We start from the raw sequence: 19065 nt of genomic DNA, 5'->3' as shown, positions 1-19065 counted from the left end.
TTTTTATTCTGGTTATTTTTGATGTTCTTTCCCACAGTTGCTGATGAATAACTTTGAATTTGATGCTCACTGATTATGATTTATTTGTATTATTTATTAGTTTGAATTCTGCTAAAGAGTTACACTGTTTTTAATAAAGGGAAGATATTTGGTGCTTAATGCGTGGGGTGGGATAATATCAGCCAATTAATCAGCTATTGGCTTTTTCCTGCACCAAAATGTTATTGTATCAAGATAAGATAAGAGGTTTGTTATACTATGTAAATCATTTTGAATTAAATAAAGGTCTAAATTTCCTAAAAAAGAAAAAAAAAAAAAAAAAAAAAAAGATAAGATAATCCTTAATAGTCCCATAGTGGTAAAATTGGCAGTGTTTCAGCAGTAAAGGGATAGTAATATTAAAAGTAAGGATTGTAATCAGAAATAAAAAAAGAGTATAAAAGAAAAGAATATATAAAGTAGCACTGAGTTATGAGAAATAAATACAGAAAATATACATAAAAGAGCAAAGTACGAAGTATTACAACATGTCTTGCACCTTGCCATATATTCTGCAATAATAATAACTGCACCTTTTAAGAGAATTGCACAACCTTTTACAAGCCACTATTGATCATTAGAGGCATGTAAGTAAAAGTAATAAATATAAATTGAACATGAAATTTTAGTAGTTAATAAATGTGGAACTGAACATCAGACTAAACCTAAAATGGTCTATTAATGGACTAAACCTGGTCAAGGCAGACGGCCATCCTCCAGGAGTCTTGGTCTGCTCGAGGTTTCTGCTGTTAAAAGCAAGTTTTTCCTCACCACTGTCACCAGTCACAAGTGTTTGCTCCTGGAGGACTCTGTTGGGTTTCTGTAAATTGGCTTAGAGTCTGGTTTTGACCAACTCTATATATAAAGTGTCATGAGATAGCTTTTTTGTTGTGATCTGGCGCTATATAAATAAAATTTGATCGATTGAGTGATTTGATTGGTTTTCCCCTGTAAGTCGCTTTGGAAAAAAGCATCTGCCAAATACATAAACATAAACATAAAATTATCTACATGAGAATGACTTTTAACTTTTGAGCTGTTACTTTTCCTTCAGTTTCCTTCCAAAAGCCAATACCTGCTGATACCCATAGTGTATCAGTGTGGGTTAATAAGCCAAAGCGATGGATTATTCTTTCTCTAATACCAACCTCAGATAAATGTCTATAATTTTACTGAACAGTAGAACTACAGGGAGTCGGTTTATGCCTAAAACCGCCAAATGGGTCAAATTTACCCTAGCACCATTTCTAGTCCACAAAAAAAAAAAAAAAAGTCGCATTGAAACTATATCTAGATAAAAAAAAATTTGGCTTTATCGCCAAAAAACTAGGTATAGCATCCACCTAAAATGCCGGAAAATAGGTAATACAAGAAATATTTGCTTTGTGTTCACAAATCTTTGTGGGTGCTATTATAAGTCACTTGACATAGTTTTCAGATTTTGTTGCATTAAAACTAAAATGGTTAGATATCCGCTCATTTTTATCATGGTAAATTTGACCTGGTCACAGTGGAAATAGACTTATTACATACACTTTGGGTGCTTCTCTCAGCTACCTTAGCAGGTAGCTGTAGCCTTTGACCAGGAGCAGGTGTCGTCAGGTGGTACACAACCTTCTTAGAGTGTTTCGGCCATCAACCACAACACTCTCCAGTTGGTGGGCCGGCAGTGAGTGGCCAGCTCACTGCCCACCTGCTCCTGGCCTCCAGCTTTCCTCCTCCCGCTTACTCCAAATCCAACACGAGGCGCGTTCTGCCTCCTCCCCCATCCTGCGGACCGCTTGCTTCTTGTTCCGCTCGTCCAACCCCAGAGCTGACAGCAACCGCCATGCCAACTGGGCTGGGAAGCCCCGACACCCGATCTCCACCGGGAACAACCATGCCTGCCAGCCCTTGTCTCTGCAGTCCTGGATAAGAGACTGGTACTTTGAGGCCTTCCTTTCGTGGGCCTCCTCACAACCTTCCTCCCATGGCACTGTTAGTTCGACCAGAATTATCTTCTGGTCTTTCGGGGACCACAGCACAATGTCTGGCCGGAGGGTTGTTTGGACCACCTCCGGGAATTGCAGCCGCCTTCCTACATCGACCCTCATCTCCCAGGAGCTTGCAGTTTGGAGAATGTTGGGCTTTATTTTTATGGTGTGGATGGGCCTAGCTCCTTCCTTAATGAAGGTGATCGCACTCCTTGTGGCAACCCCGGCTGGTCTCTTTTTGCCCCTCTCCCGCTCTATGGTATCAGCAAGAGAGAGGAGAACTTTATCGTGGCGCCATCTATACCGTCCTTGGGTTAAAGCTGTTTTACACCCAGACAGTATGTGTGCCAAAGTTCCCCTCTGACTGCAGAGCTTACAGAGTGGATCCTCTCTCAGCCCCCATGTATGCAGATGCGATGGTGAAGGAAGGGTATCATACACGGACCTCAAGAGGAAGGAGATGTGGTAAGGCTCCAGTCGCCAAAGCTCTGCCCACGTGACCTTACGGCTGGGCAGGTCCCATTTTGTCCACGCCCCCTGGGAGCTTTGTTCCACTGCCCTGGCTATCCGCCTCTCTTCCTCCCTGCTCCGGACCTCCGCTTGCACCATATCTCTTCTCGATCTTACATTTGCATCTCTCCAGGTCTGGAAATGAGCAGTGCCGAGGCCTTGCCGATGGACGCACTGGTTGCCAATGATGTCACGGAGCTTCAGAGCGCTCACTGCCTGCTCCACAGCTGTGTTGGCGGCCCACTTGCACCTGGACCTGGTTGTGACACCTGCTTGTTTAACCAGCTCATCGTTGGAGTTCCTCAGGCTCAGCACAACTCTGCACTTTGCCACCTTGTACTCCTCCACAGCTGATGACAAAGGGAGTTGCAGCTGCCCAGACCGAATGTAAAGGCCCACTGAGGAGAAGCTTGGGGGAATGCCTAGCCATCTTCGTAGATACTTGTTGATCTTTCTCTCGATGGCCTCTACAGCTGTCATGGGGAACTCATAAACAGTGAAGAGCCAAAGGAGCCTAGGCAAGAGGCCATGTTGATACAGCCAGGTCTTGAACTTGCCCGGAAGTAGAGATCTATCGATCCTCCTCAGCCATTCTTCAGTCTGCTTCACTGCCTCGTCAACGTTGGCACCGTCTCAGTGACGCATTAAACCACTTTCCCAGGCACTTTATTGGGTTGCCCTCGATCGATGGAATGACCTCACTCTGGACTTGGAGACTGAACTTGCTGGTAACTTTGCCCTTCTTGATGATCAAGCACCTGGACTTCCTGGCTTTGAATAGCATCCCTGCCCACGACGTGACGCTGCCCAAAGTTTCCAGTACCCATCTTGCCTGGACGTGGGTCACGGTGGTAGAACAATAAATTCCCATATTTTTAATCTTAAGTATATTTAACTATAGACAATGCAACGCAATTTTAGGAAAAGTCAAGAGCAATGCACAATTTAAAAAAGAGCTGCTGGTAAAATTTGGAAATTCATATTTTCTTTTTCCAGTTTTTGAACATTTTGTTAAAACTTGCACTAAAAGTCAACCTCTGTTATTTCACTTGTGGTCACTTTAAAACACCCTCGTTACTGCCAGTAATAAACGGCTCATTAAACGCACCTGATCAAAAAAGGAAAACCCAACAAGAATGACTTCATTTGGTTTCTTAGCCAAATCTGCCAACCCATTCTACTCTGCCTCCCCCTCCCCCTCCCCCTCCCCCTCCCCCTCCTCCTCCTCCTCCCGTGGATCTTTGAATTCAACCCAAACCACCCTCCAACCTCCTTTGTCCCTTTTTTCCATTTTCCCCTTTTTTTACATTCCAGTCATTCCTGATCACTGCGTTGTGTTGGTTTTTAGTTTGGGTTCCAGTGAATTTCAGTTCTCCTGGAGCGGCGCCAACACACACACTGTGTTTAACCTCCCACATCCCCTCACTTCCTCTTTCACCCACATCTTCTCCTCCTCCCCTCGCATGACTCTCTCTTTTTTCATCCTGTCTTATTCACTTTCTAACTTGTGTCTGTACAAAACACTTTTTCCCTCAAACCTTAACCAGGTGCTATCTGTACCTAAATATAATCATAAAAAGTTGAATGTTTCTGATACTGTGGGACAAGATTCAATATTTTTGCTGTGAATAAATGCAACACCTAAGCTTTTATGCTTAGAATGCAGTTTAGAAAACGAACCACACCTACATCTATTCTGCGGTCACAGTTAAGTCAGAAACACTTATGTTCTCACCTTTTTGTTGTTGTTGTTGTTGTGCAGAGAACCTGCTGGGGGCGCTGCTGCGGATCAAAGAGGTGATTCGACTGCGGGTGGAGAGCAGTGATGAAGACGACGCTGATGAACGAGGGATGACCCAACGTCTGGAAGACATCCTCCGAGAGTCCAGCGGTGAGACACCAACAAACACACACAGCATACATAAAAGGCTTACTTTTCTTGGCTAAAAACATCAGTATTATTTATTTATACATCACTGTTCATGCCTTTTCTGTTGCTGCCCCAAAGTTGTGGAACCAGTTACTTTTAGATATTTGCAGGCTCAGTCTCTGCCTGTATTTAAATCACTTTCAAAAAGTTGTTTTTTTCATTGGCTTTTAATTAATGAGTGAGATGTTTTTAAGATTTCCTATGTCATTTTTACCAGATTTTAATTTGTCTGTTTGTTTGATGGTTGTATTTTGTTGTTCTAAGCCCGCTTTGCATCCTGTATTATCACTGTTTTACTTTTTAGAATAGAATAGAATAGAATAGAATAGAATAGAATAGAATAGAATAGAATAGAATAGAATAGAATAGAATAGACTTTATTTGCCATTTGCATAGATACATTGTAGTATAGGTACATTGGAATTCTTCTGTGTTTCCCTGAGTCACGGAATCCAAAGAAAAAGACATGAACAGAAACAAAACATAACCACAGCTACAACATATAAAAACAGTTATTGCACAGACAAACACAAATACACACTTGTAAAACAGAGTACTGATCAGAAAAAAGTGATAATAATAATAATAAAAGTACTGGAAGGTAAAAACAAGTTATTGCACATTTGAATTAAAGTACTGGGAGGTAGAACAGGTACTTATTTATTCCCTTGTTTTATGATTTGTGTACAGCACTTTGGCCAGCTGTAGAGTTTTTAAAGTGCTTAATAACTGAAGTTGGTATGGTATGGTAAAATGCAGCTGAAAGTGCACAGTCACAGAGAAAGATCGAAACAACACCAATGCGTGAGTGTTGCACAACTTAAGAATCATTCAATTCAGATAAGAAATTTCAACAATACATCTTTATATCCTCTTAGAAACACAAATATCTAACATTATCAGGGTGCTTTTGCAGGTCATGGAAAAAAGTTTCTCTCATAGTTGAATTTTAGAGTATGCTCAAAGACAGAATCTGTTTTATTGTTCTTATTTGTTTTTACTTGTACAGCTTTTTAATGTTTTAATGTATTCTTGTATTTTATTCCTTTATTTAGGTTTTATCTATTCTTCTGATTTTTATTTATTTATTTATTTATTTTCATTTCTAATTTTATTTTTACAGTTCTATGTCTTTTAATCTATTCTTGTATTTTACTCTGTTATTTTGGTTTTTATTTATTTTTCTGTACAGCACTTTGGTCCGCTGTGGTTGTTTTAAAGTGCTTTACAAATAAAGCTGGATTGGATTGGATAATCTAATAGGATAAGAAATACATGAGGAAAGCATTCACAAAGCCAAGTCTCCCATAGACTTGCATTGAACTAATTGTGGTTTCATTTATTTCATTTGGAACACCCAACTGATCTTACCCCGTTTTAACTTTTTCCTTAATTAGACATCAGGACTGTCTGTTTTGGGCTTTGATTAATAAAACACATTTAGTTGTGGTTAAAAGATTCCATTAACAAGTCTGTAAAATGACTCTGTTACTCATTGGCGGAGTTTACTATTCCCTAGTCAGAAAACCAGCATTTAGCATGAGCTCAACTCTGCTCCCTCACGTTCCTGCAGCTCTGCCCCTTTAATCCAAATATAGTCACTTTTGGCTCCAAAAAACTAACATGGTAACAACAAATGCAAACCACTTGCAATTCATTAACCAATAGGTTCTTCTAATTATTTCCAGTTCACAGTATTAACTTTTAGTTGCTCTAAGTCATTGTTATTTTCTTATATTAAACCAACCTGCTTATGTTTTGAGTTAATTTTTGTTTCTAGTTTAATGAATAATGATGAACTGTGTTAGTGCCAAATCAGTGCTTTTTTTGTTTGTTTTTCATCTGTTCAAACTGAAATCCTGATTTGTATTATTTATTAGTAGTTGTGGGTGAAGGAGCTGTTGGTGTTTGTGCAGTCGCAGTAAATCATATGTACTACTGTGTTGTCTGTTTTTGTGTGTTCTCTGTATTTGTGTCTTGAGGACCCTCCAAAATAAGACACCACAACATCTCAAGGGGCAAATTCAAGAGAGTTTGTCTGTGTTACATTTGCATTCTCTATTCCTTCGTTTTCATTCTATTCCACCTGTTTGTTTTTCTTTGATTTGCTGCAGGTCCCTTAGTTGCTGGTCGGACCAAAGACTTTGTGCAGAGGATTTTGGCAGCCAGTGCCGGCGGTCAGGGCCAACATAAAGAGCCCTCACATGAAGATGAGGCAGCGGGATAAACTCACCTGGCAACCATTCCTCCTCCTCCTCCTCCTCCTCCTCCTCCTCCTCCTCCTCCTCCTCCTCCTCCTCCTCCTCCTCATCACCCCTCCCCCTCCTCTCCTCGCACTCCTGATCTGATCCTACCTGACCAGGATTAAGGGCCTGCACCCTCACAGCAAAGGCATGGAGAAGCTGGCAAAGAAGAAGAAGAAAAGGAGGAGGAGGAGGAGTAGCCTAAACAAAATGGGAGTAAATGACCTCCCTGCTCCTAACAGCAGTCCTGTTCACCGCTCTGCCTCTGCAGGCTGCACCACAAACACCACCAGGCCAGAGCTGCTGCTGCTGCTGCTGACGATGATGATGATGATGATGATGTCTCTGTGTTGTGTGTTCTGTCTGTGTGTGTGCGTGCGTGTGTGTGTGTGTCTCTGTAACATACTGTATGAGCGTGTATAGTGTTCCTCTCTCCCTACGTGTGCTGTATTTGTATCCCATTGTGCCTATGAATAGACATTGCACTGTTTTGTAGATGGTCGTAGTTGTCGGCAGGGGACTAGTAGTGAGCCGAGGGCAAGGGGGCATTTGAGGATAGAGGAAACGCTAAAATAAGGAAGTGGGAGGAGACCAGGCCTGGAAAACAAAGAAGCGAGTGTGTGTTTCTCATTTGGCCAGGCTCCTATAGAAGCACTGCATACCATTTGGATTGCATCGGCATCTGAAATGTCAGTAAGTGTTGTGATGGGAGTCCCAATGCCAGACCAGCTGTTAATGGAAAACAACTGTTTGTTGTGGAAAAATCCTTGGAGCTTTAATCCCCACCGTCCCCTTTTTTAATACCATCTCACCCTATCAAATGTAAGCAAAGTTTAAAAAAAAAAAAAAAAAGAAAAGAAAAAAAGAAAAAGAAACTGCACCTTAATTCAGACTGACCAAAGATTACTGAAACTGCTGAACCACTCAGACACCAAAATGTCTCACTGCTTCAGATGCTGCCAATCATTAACACATCATGTAGTTTGAGAAGTGAGTGGGATATTTCGATTGTTGTCATGTTTACCCACATTTGTCCTTAATTAAAGGATTACTCATCAGACTTTAAATCACTCAAATGCACTACTGTCAATGTGAGGAAAGGACTGACAGCTTATCTGCAGTGACTTTATTTTTTACCCACAAAAGGGAAGTGTCCTCAATGCCTCCCCCAAGCCCTCTCCTCAACCTCTGACCTGATTTATGTAGCGCACCTTCCTGAATTGCAATGACAAATAGAGAAAAAAAACACTTGTAGAGCTAGAAAGCAAATAACTTGTTTCTTTTTTTTATGTTGTTTTTTGGCAATGCCACAGCCCACACAGTGGGTGTCAGTCTTGAGTTTTAAAATCTGCCTTTTCTTCTGTGGTCTTTGCTGAAGCTGTAGACCAACCTGTCCAAGGTCTCTAAATGTGTTTGGACATAAAACAGTCAAGGACCCTTTGAATTGCACTGTGGTAAGAGCAACTAAGCACCTTTGAAGAGGGCTTCAGATCCTCCAATAGAGAAAAAAAAAAAAGAAAGACTCTTGGCACCTTTTTTCTAAAGACTGATATTGATTGAAAGGCTCTTGGTGAGCGGCCGGTGGTCTCTGTTTGTTTCAGTATGGTGCTACTGTGTGATGAGAAAAAAACCAAGCAATGCAAACCTGAGCGGAGGCATCAGGCAGTAACTGCTGACTGGGGTTTGTCCTGTGAGCACGTACTGTTGTAATAGGCAGTTTGGCATAATGACGCCTTTCTAAAGTGCCTGGAGCTTAAAGCCACGGGGACCTGTGTTATTATGCCTGATCTTAAACCCTATTACAAGGTAAAACCCATGACTACTGCTTCGCGTTGGCCTCACTTGACTTTACCAATTTAGAGGAAAGAAAACGGACAGGCCTGTGCTATGTCTTCTCACACATCCAGCCAAACGAGAGAAAATTTTCCTTAAAGACTTAAAACTCTACATGGAAAGAGTAGCTGGCACCGCTTTCTGTGAACATCATCTCTGGGAAATATAAGTAGAGGAGGAGCTGTTAGCGAAGCAATTCTCTTTTTGTTTTTCAGCCTTGACAAGCTCCCGTCTGGGCCGTCGTCCAAAGCTGCTGCTCTATAACACTGTTGCTCCTATGGAAACTCCATTTCCTGTCCTGAGCAGGAGAGGAGCAGCTCAGCCTAAACTCTTCACCTCCTGGAGCTCTGACTTACGGTCATTGCGAGAGCCAAGGATACGTGGAGTGTTCAGAGCATTGTAGCGCTGCTCCTGTTTTAGTTTCGGTATCCCTTAATTTCTGGGAATCGCTGCTCGTGTTCCTGTGAGTTTAGGACTGTACTGTAAACAGAGGATTCCTGTCTTTCAGCTGGAAAGGTTTGGCCGTGGAGCGCTGCCGCTGGTGAGCAGAGCTCTTACACACTGATGCCAAACACTGATAGTCTGTGGCTTTGCAAGGAAAGACGCCTGATCCTCTGATGTCACTGCAACTTCTTAATAACCGTTTAGACCACAGAAACCTGGTCTGGCCTCACGTTGAATTTGATCATTTTACAGTGAAATATTATGTAAGATGAGGTCGCTGAGGCCAGAAGAAGAAAACCCTCGGCCTGTTTGGTTAAAGGAGCTCTCTGGCCTCTTTCTATTACTCCTCCCACTTCTCTCAAGGCTTGGGAAGCTGGCGAAGCTGCCAACGGAGTCACAGGATCTCGTGCTGGCAGCAGCTTCCTGCATATGCCTCGCTGCAAACAAAGAGAGGAAACGACAGAAAACAACTGTACAAATCACAGAGTCTTTAAAAAGAATGGTATGACTGTATCTGTCATCCTGGAGGATGGGAGGTCTTTGGGTTTAGGAGAGATTCCAGCTTTGGATGCAGATGTTTGTCCTGATGTTTTCCCTCTAATGTGAGGTTACATAACACAAAACACCATCTGCTGTGTACATTAATCTATATGCCAAAAACGAATGCAGTGAATCATAGCCTCAGATCCAGAGCAAACAGACCTGACACCAGACTTTAAGCAAGTCCTGAGCTCCTGTTAGAGCTCACGTGGAGAATATAGCATCTTGTCTCCATGGAGGAAAAAAAACATTTCAATTTTTTTTTTTTTTTTTTTTTTCTTTTTTGTTTCACTGCATTTCCCTTTAACTGTAAAGCTTTAACCGGGAGTGGCCAGGCTTGGCAAGGCTACTTGTCTCTGCTCACATTCCTGAATCAGTTTCCCAGAAAGTGTCTGTTTATGTGTACCTGAAAGGAGGCAGATTTGTGAAGTGAAACTGGAATGACCCAAAGAAGACCGGTTACATTTTCAGAGCTGTTTTCGTGACAGGCTGAGCTCAGCGGGAAAACGGAACCAGTGCTCTGAGCTTACACTTTTAGCCTGGTCTGACCTAATATGGACAATGACTTAGCAAAAACTGGACGGTTCTTATCTGGGCTACTTCCTCCTTGGGTGTCACTGTCTGTCAGACGCAGACAAGTCAGCGGTCATGAAAGTCACTCGTGCTCAGCGACTTTTAGGGAAAGTTTTTCTGTCTCGTAGTGAAAGCATGATCTGTCTCAGCTGTGGAGGCTCAAGTGAAACTAAAAGAGCTCAACACTTAAAAAGGCCACTCATGAAGAAACACATTTGTAAAGAATAAACCTGCAGCAGAATGCCAAGATGTTAGTCATTTTGGTCAAAAACTACCTGGTATATCACCTTTCCTCTTACATCTGATTGAGTGACGTAAAAATGATCCAGATGTCCACTGAAAGCAGCGTCAACACTGTAGAAAACTCTAACACAGAATATTTGTAATACTTCATCAGCTTATTTGTCAATAATTCAGAAGTTGAATTTTAACTAATACTCTTAGAATAATCTGCTGATCACTGCTGACCTTTTCCACCTTGAATCATCACACAAATTATCTATAGTTATTTAACAGCAATTAATGTGTCAAAATTGTCCAGGTCCAGTTGTATTTTAGATTACATGGCAAATAGTGAACACAAGCCATCAAGATGTTCCTCATCTTCTGTAAACTCTTTATCTTTCTAAATAGCGTGGCAGACAGCTCTTTTGTTGAGAAATTTTGATGTTTGAACTTGTTAAGAATTTCTGAAATATTAAAAATGTGCCTTTACTTATAATGATCCATATTTTGATGGTTTATAACATGGAAATGCTTAGAGATATCGATATAATTCCTATTGAACACTGATAGGAAGTCATTTGTGACTTTGATTGAATTAGTTGAGTTCTCCTCCAGTGAAAGTACCACCCACTTCCACCTTTGAGATTGATCTCCTGCATCAAGACCACAGGACTCTAACATAGCGGCAGAACCTGACAACCTCACACATGAGACATTGGTTGTATTTTTTAAGTAAGAATAATGAAATAATCAAAATTCTCCTGACATTGAAAGACACATTCAGCTGCATTTCAGATTACACGTCAAATAAAGAACATGCCTTTGAGATAATACTAATACTCTGTAAATTCTAAATAGTGTTACAGAACAGTCTTTTGTTTGCTGACCTTTCAGTGTTCTTACTTTACTCCAGTGTTGCACACATTGGCAGAAAACAGAAAACACGTCTGACTGCACCAACAGTAATCTGGGGTCAGAGGTCAAACAAACTTGAAAGCTTCCACTGAAAATTTCTTGTTCTCTCGTCTTCCCGTTGCTTTGATTTGTCTCTGGGTCTGTCTTTACAGACTTGCAGTGCACAGGATTTACCCTGTTTATTTTGCATCTCTTCTGAAGCCCTTGAAGCTACACTTGTTTTCTTTAGCTAAAATACATTATTCAGAGTGTGCTGCCTGTAAACATGCACAGCTACCGCACTGATCATATGGAAAATGAGTTTGAAATGTGTAGGCACATCTTTTGTCAAATGTATAAAAAGGCTTTGCCGCAGAATAGATGCTGGGTTCAAATGTTTGTTCTAGGCATCGGAACCGCATCAGCTTCAATCAGAGGCTGCATCCAGTGGACATCTGGGTTAGATAATCAACCCCCAATTACTGAACAACTCTGATGATTAATAAGACTTGTTTGCACCAACAGGGTTTTATTTTTAACTGTGATTAAATTGTGATTAAAAGTGGTTTTATATAGTATTCATATTTCAACTCTCACCAGCAGATGTACAAGAACACACTTGGGACCAAATCCACCAATGAACTAACCCTATGTATCCACAGACTGTATCAGTCACGGAATAAAGTATAAAATAAAGCTCATTGTTTACACACATCTGTATGATGGTATCATCAAGTTTTCTTCAGAAACTAATAGATGCTTATTTTAACAGTCGCTCAAAATAACATTGTATCAGCTGATAGTTTACATTACAGCTCTGTTAGCTCTGTTTTTAGACTGAAAACAGACACAGTAAAACCACAAATCACCTCTGTTTTCTGTACAGTTTGTGTTGTCTTTAGATGAACTAAAGATCTATTTGGAATCCAACAAACAAGGTCAGAACTGTCACAGTTTAGTCTGAATTGTGGATCAACAAACAGCAATTTAGCAAAGATAATAAGATCCCATAATAACTTTACACCTTCATAAGCCTCAAAATCAAACTCATTCATCGTTTCCTCTACTGTGTGAATCAATTCTCTTTATAATAACTGAAAAACTAAACTAATACCAGTCAATGTGTAAAATAAAAATCTTATTCATTAAACTGACTATTCATAAATAAAGTAAAATAAAAGTGGACTGAAAAATTAAATGACAAATAAAAAGTAATGAAAGTTTTTAGAGTTATAACCAACCACATGCATATTTTTTTTATTTATTGTGTATTTTCTCCATTTACATCAATAATCTTGGCTTAAGAGACAAGTTTTTCCATTGTTTAACTTTAAATCTGAATTTACTCATTTTAAACCTATTAAAATCAATCTCTGTAATGCTATTTAGACTCAGAGAGTTTGTAATATTTCAACAGCATATGTTCAATATTTAATGTGTAATTTAACAGGTTCAACATAAAGTTGATTAATTACAACATTCTGTAAACATAAGGATCATTTTTTTCTCATCATTGCTGCATGAAAGAGTGAACATTATGTTCAGCCGATTATAAGAGCGAATGTTATGATTGAAGTGAAAATGACTTGTGAATCTCAGCTCTTGAGCTGTTGAAGTGTTAGAAATATGCTCTTATTTTAATGTTTATTTACATTAACCTATTGGTGCAACCCAGTCTGAGACATTTACAAGAAAAAAGCTCAAGGTTTGCTGTTTTTCTCTGTTTTCCATCATTCTTTTCTAACTGTTATGCAGATATTAGACGGTTGAGACTCAACAGCTGCCTGTGTTAAATCCTGCTTCTCCCAGAGGAATTTGCCTGGTTAGTTTGTGTGTAAATGGTTAAAGCTGATTGGAGATAAAGTGAGACGAGGTGTTTGGGTGAAGGGACCGGCTCCCTTCCTCGGCTCCTTTCATGTGAGCGTGGTTCCCTTATGGATGGGGCAGTGAGGTGTTGAATAGAGCCATCAGTAAGCCTACACTGGTGGGACGCTGCTGACCTCCGGCTGCCCGTCCCCGTCTGCTCCAGTGCTCACATTGTCGGAGACACTCAGGATTCTCCAGTTTCAAAGGCGACGGGCCTCCAGGCACGGGAGGCCGGGGGAAAAACAGCACTTAGCCAGGACCTCAGAGAAGTTTATCTGAAACCTTTTAATCCCCCTGCACCACCTCCACCTCCGCCCGCTGTCACTCTGCAACAGCTGCAAAAGGGGAGGGCATCAGCCACCACGTCTGCATCTTGACACCCCTGACTGCTTTGTCACTGACCTGGAAACCTCCTTCTGGGAAGGATCCAGATGGAGGAAGACGTCTGTTTAGACCTACTTTCCTTATCACTGAAGCCAAGGTGGAGGTGGTTTAAATTACACTCACATCCCAGATCTAAGTAGCATCCTTACCTGATATTACCCACAACATTCCCTGCTCTTTAGAAGGCACTCCTAAGGCCTTTCTCAATATCAAGTTTGCCAAGTTCGGACTTGTGAACTCTGCATGTTCGGTCTTTGTAAGAACGGTCCCAGTGAATGGAGTTCTTAAGAATGCATATCTCTCTGTTGTTGGGACAGTTGTTTGTGAACTTTCCTCCCTGTCACTGCTGTATTTCCACCATCTGCCTCCTGATGTCATTCATGAGAGGTTAGCTTTATCGTTAAAAAAGTTTTAACTAAATAATTATTGAATTGTTTTTCAGGAGACCGCCTGTTCATAATCACTTATCTATTCCAAAACATACTGATTTCTGTAAGATGACAACAAGAACCAACAAGTATTTCCTTAAAGAAAAAAACTTACATTTGTAATTTGCCTTGGAGGGTAAGGCCGTTTTTCAATACCTGTTCTTGATTGTTCTTCCGTTCTCGTGATCTTGTGAAACATCATCAGTCACAGCCTAAGTGCTGTTCCATTTAAAAGTTCTACACAACCAGGATCAGAAGGAACACAGGGATGTTGTTCTTACCTGCTAGCTTAAACCAAGGATACACTGGTTTGTGACGGTCTTTTTTTTTTTTTCTCAATATTTTATATCTTGTTTTTTTTTTGTTTTTTTTTGTTTTTTTTTTTTGGGGGGGGGGGGGGTTGTTTTTTGGTTTTTTTTTTCCTCAATATTTTATGTCTTTTTTTTTTTTTTTTTTGGTTTGTGACGGTCAAGGAACGATTTGCGTCTGCAGACGATGTAAGTCGCGCATGTGTAGAAGCATTTATCTCTGTCAACCATCTTTTACGACTTGCTACAGCAGCGTCGCTAGGACAAATCACTGTTGTTTGAGTCAAATTATGTAAATGTACAGAGACTTGACTTTACCTTCAAGGAGTAACTTTCTAGTGATCAGAATTGATTTGCAGTCACTTGATATGCCTACTTTTGGTTTCTTTCACAGCTGAGAGTCTATCCAGCTGACAAACACTTGGATCTAAATCTGTGGGAAACTGAGCAGTGGAGGGTCATTGCGGCTCTGCGAGGTTGCCATAGCGCACAGGTGTCAAACATGCGGCCCGGGGACCAAATCTGGCCCACCAAAGGGTCCAGTCTGGCCCCTAGGATGAATTTGTGAAATGCAAAAATTACACTAAGATATTAACAATCCTTTTAGTTCAGGTTCCACATTCAGACCAATTCAATCTCAAGTGGGTCATAGTAACCTATAAATACTCACAACTCCAAATGTTTCTCTTTGTAAATGTAAATGGTTTCATGTATTTACACTAAAACAAAGTATAATATTGCAAAAATATCTGACTAACCTGAACAAATATGAACAACCTGAAATGTCTTAAGAGAAGTACATGCAATTTTAACAATATTCCACCTGTTACTACATGTTGTGTGTCTGTAGATCCACAGCGATCTGTAAGTTATAATGTATATGTGTAAATGATAAACTGAGGCAGAATATTGTGAAAATTACACATTTTTTTCCAGTTTGTTCAAATTATTCACATTGTTTGAAAGGATAGTTTGTACATGCACACATTTTCATAATGTAAATTGACTTTTTTCGCTCTAAAACATAGACAAAAGTTTGGAGTTGACATTATTTATGTATTATTATATTATAATTTTACTGGTTCGGCCCACTTCAGATCAAATTTAGCTGAATGTGGCTCCTGAACTAAAATGAGTTCGACACCCCTGCCATAGAGGGTCGTTTGTCCTAGCGAGGTTGCCGTAGCGACTCACAAAAGCTGGCCAACAGACATAAATGCATCTACACATGCACAACTCACATCTTCCAGAGACTCAAATCATCCCTTGACAGTCTGCTACCTTAAACCAAGGATGCACTGGTTGGAGACTTGGCAGAACATATCCCATGATACATTTTGTGCTACTCTCCAGTTCTACAGCGGTTTCTGTTATGGCTTACCTCAGAAATGTTTTATTGAGTCGATGACCATCACCAGATGATGTGATACAATGTTGGAACACACGCCGGAGGCAGAATAGTGAGAAAGTACATCTTGATATGGGATTTTGAAGAATATACAAAATGTCTAAAAAATAGAAATTACTTGTAAACAGTTGTACAAATGTACTGAAATTAAATTGAGTGACATATTGTGGTGGATTCTGGAAATACATTAGGGAGCCGATGGCAGAAATACAAGTTCATAAGTACGGAACTGTTCCAATAACAGATAGACTTGTGTTCTTAGGAAGTCCGTTCTCTGGGACCGTTCTTACCAAGACTGTACTCGCGGAGTTCACAAGACGGTACTCGCAAACTTGATAATGAGAAACATCCTAAATTGACAGTAGCACGAAATGCATCTTGGGATATTTGCTTACCAAGTCCACATGAATCACCATCCACAGCATCCTTAATTTAAAAGACAAGAACAACATCTGGAAATTCCGTCTGATGTTGGTTTATGCAAACTTTAAATGGAACAGTACTTGGGCCCTGACTGATGACGTTTCAAAAATCACACAAATAGAACAGACAAGAACGTGAATTGAGAAACGCCTTAAGTCTCTTAAAGCCTTTGTCTTTGTGGATCAAACATGTTCTGGTTTACATAAAAAGCTGAATGAGATTTTTTTTTTTCTTTGAGTTCAGACTCTATTACCAATCCAGGAAGTCAGAAATGAGACCCTTTTTTTTTTTTTGCTTGATTTGATTAACATAATCGGATCTAATCTGGTTGTTTTGTGCTAAAATCGTAGCAGTAGACGTGTTGTTTCAGACTGCAGTGTTTGTGAAATCACAACGCGGATCCAGTTAGATTGTGATGCCGATGAACCCAGAGATGTATTACCTGGCTTACTGTGTTTTAGCCTTTGTCTTTGGCTTCTGAGTCACTGTTTTCCAGCTCTAAAAGGCAGGTTTTTGTTGTATTTTTAATGAAATGTCCAGTGTAGACTGCCTCACCCAGCACCATACTGCAGACAGACATACTTAGACTCTATGTAGATTAAGCATTTTGCAGCTAAAGATCAGAAAAAGGCTTCATGAAGAACCAAAATAAAGAAAAATCATCAGGTGGGGATACACATGACTGAATGAAACATAATATAGCTGCATAACTGCCTGATGTGAGCAACCATTTTCAAACAGGAGGTGATAAAATGTTGACGTTGTGTTTTTTAGCCTGTTTTGGTGTCCCCAAGAGGCCAGAAACTATTGAATCCCATCCCGTTTCACACAGCTTTTTAGTTTTGTCAAGAGGGGAGATCATTTTCTTTTCTTTTGGATTACAAACAGCTGCAACTCGGGACACTTAGTACGATTTTCTTATTCAGATGAAGCTCTGAAGGGTTGAGCTACGCCTTAAAACTGTCTTTTGTTTGACTTCTTCTGTGGTGTGGTGTTCAGGAAAAAAAATACAGTACAGCAGGAGAGGAAGTGCACACAAGGAACAACAAAAAAGAGGGTTTTATTGAAATGTTTCCGTTTCATACTTAACAGGACTGTACCGGCAGTGAAAATATGTGTAAAAGTGCAGAGGAAAGTCTGATATGGTCTGAAGTATTTGCACTCTTACTCATCCACAGCTCTGTTTTGTATCAAACAGAAATATTAAAATCCAGGCTGTTTTTGTTCTCTGTGTGAGACGTCCCTCTCTGTATCATTCAGAGGAAGGAAATACTCTTTGAGGTTACTGGGATGCCTTCAAACTGTGATAATTGTAGTTAAATGACTTCCTGGGCTTTTCAACTATTGCTGAGGATTAATAGGATGCTGGTTTCTGCCTGTGACACGTAACCATAATGTAAAGAGGCTGAAACACAGCTCGTGGCTTTAACCAAAACCGAGTCAGTTGTTTCTGTCGAGAATCAGGATCAAAGAGCAGCGGTGGATGCGAATAGAAAAGAGGAGAGTTAAAAATATATGGATTGTCTAAAAAAAGAAACCGTGTATGTGTGTGGGGGGGTGGGGTACTGAGTGATCACATCCCTGCTGGATCTTTAATCTGACAAAGATCGGAGGAAAAGTAATCCGAGAGATAAGCAAACATTCCACAATGCCATGTCATATACTGTACAGCGACCCCCTGACTGCCCCCTCCCGTCTCTCTTAACCCTTTCCCACCCCCTCTTCACCCCTCTCCATCTGTCTTTCAGTAATCACAATACTACAGTAATACTTTGGACCTGTTAACACTTTAACACACCTGTATGTACAACTACTTTGTCAGTTAAGTAACCTTTAAGAAAATAGGACAAAAAGAAAAAAGGAAAAAAAAAAAAAATAATAAAATACAAGAAGTGCCGTACAAATAGAAGCCTAATATTTTTTGTTTTGGTTTTGTGTGAGTGTACTGTACACCTGTATAATGTATATTTTAATATTTATATGCAGCTGTTGTATTAAAGTATATTTTTAAAATAAAAACTAGGCTTGTGTTGATTTTCAATGCACATTTTTTCATTTCATCAGAGACATTTTAACACAGGGATGTCAGACTCATTTTCTTCCAGGTTCCACATTCAACCCAGTTTGATCTCCAGTGGTCCGGACCAGTAAAATAATAGCATAATAACCTATAAATAATGACAACTCCAAATGTTTCTTTTTTGTTTCAGGGCAAAAAAAAAAAAAACTAAACTAAAATTATTCAAATACTTACAATTACAAACTAGAAAAGCACCCAGAGAGCACAGACCTCCGCACAAGGCAGATCAGTCATGTGCCCCACCCCCACCCTCAACCACCAACAAAATGTAATCATTTGTTCCTTGTGCCAGTATCAGCTTTTCCTAAAAATTTCATCCAAATCCATCCTTAACATTTTGAGTTCTCTTGCTAACAGACAAACCCCGATGAAAACATTTACCCAACCAAAACGGATGTGAATAACCTGAAAAAGAAATAAAATTTCTTAAGAAATATGTGCTATTTTAACAATATTATGCCTCAACTTACCATTTATACGTATGCATTACAAATTGGACAAAGGCACAAAACATTTAGTAACAGGCAGATAAGTAATAGAATTGCATAGAATTTTCTTTAGGTATTTCAGTTTGTTCATATTTGTTCAGGTTATTCACATTTTATTATTAAAGGATAGTAAATGTAAATATTTTCATAATTTAATGTTAACTTTTCTGCAACAAAAACAAGAAAAAAATTGGAGTTGTCATTATTCATAGGCATAATGTATTTTTTAAATTTATTTATTTTTTCCACAGTATGAGATCTTAGAAAAACAGTTTGAGCAGCTACATTTTGAAAATACTCAATTCAACAGTCCAAACCCCTTTCTTCAGGCATCCCCCCGAAGCCACGCCTCCAGAGTACTGTCACGTGCAATGCTTGTTCTTGAGGGTTCACGAGTGCTGCACAGCAACAGTTCACCCAAACCTCTGAGAACGCATGATTCATGCATGAAGAGGGGTACAAGCAGAGGGGGGAGG

The 19065-nt window shown here is 40.0% G+C and overlaps 1 protein-coding gene and 1 long non-coding RNA gene across 12 annotated transcripts in view; both read left to right on the top strand.

Annotated features, from left to right (window-relative positions):
- LOC115418719 (CREB3 regulatory factor-like) overlaps window positions 1-9751 on the top strand; it is a 62796-nt gene extending 53045 nt beyond the window's left edge. For 7 of the 11 annotated variants that reach the window (XM_030133283.1, XM_030133302.1, XM_030133276.1 and 4 more), the window contains 2 exons: window positions 4285-4413; window positions 6567-9751. In XM_030133283.1, the coding sequence (XP_029989143.1) occupies window positions 4285-4413; window positions 6567-6679 (242 nt within the window). In that variant the 3' untranslated portion in view covers window positions 6680-9751. The remainder of the gene's footprint in view (window positions 1-4284; window positions 4414-6566) is intronic. The other 4 variants (XM_030133278.1, XM_030133279.1, XM_030133282.1 and 1 more) reach the window with 4 other exon arrangements.
- Window positions 9752-14346: 4595 nt separating this feature from the next.
- Window positions 14347-17921, top strand: LOC115419067 (uncharacterized). Its single transcript, XR_003935394.1, has 2 exons — window positions 14347-14666; window positions 15367-17921. It is a non-coding gene; the product is annotated as an uncharacterized LOC115419067 (long non-coding RNA).
- Window positions 17922-19065: the final 1144 nt, after the last annotated feature.

This window comes from Sphaeramia orbicularis, chromosome 1 (assembly GCF_902148855.1).
Source record: "Sphaeramia orbicularis chromosome 1, fSphaOr1.1, whole genome shotgun sequence".
NCBI lineage: Eukaryota > Metazoa > Chordata > Actinopteri > Kurtiformes > Apogonidae > Sphaeramia > Sphaeramia orbicularis.
Note: the sequence above shows the minus strand (reverse complement) of the source record. Positions and strands in the feature narration are given on the sequence as shown.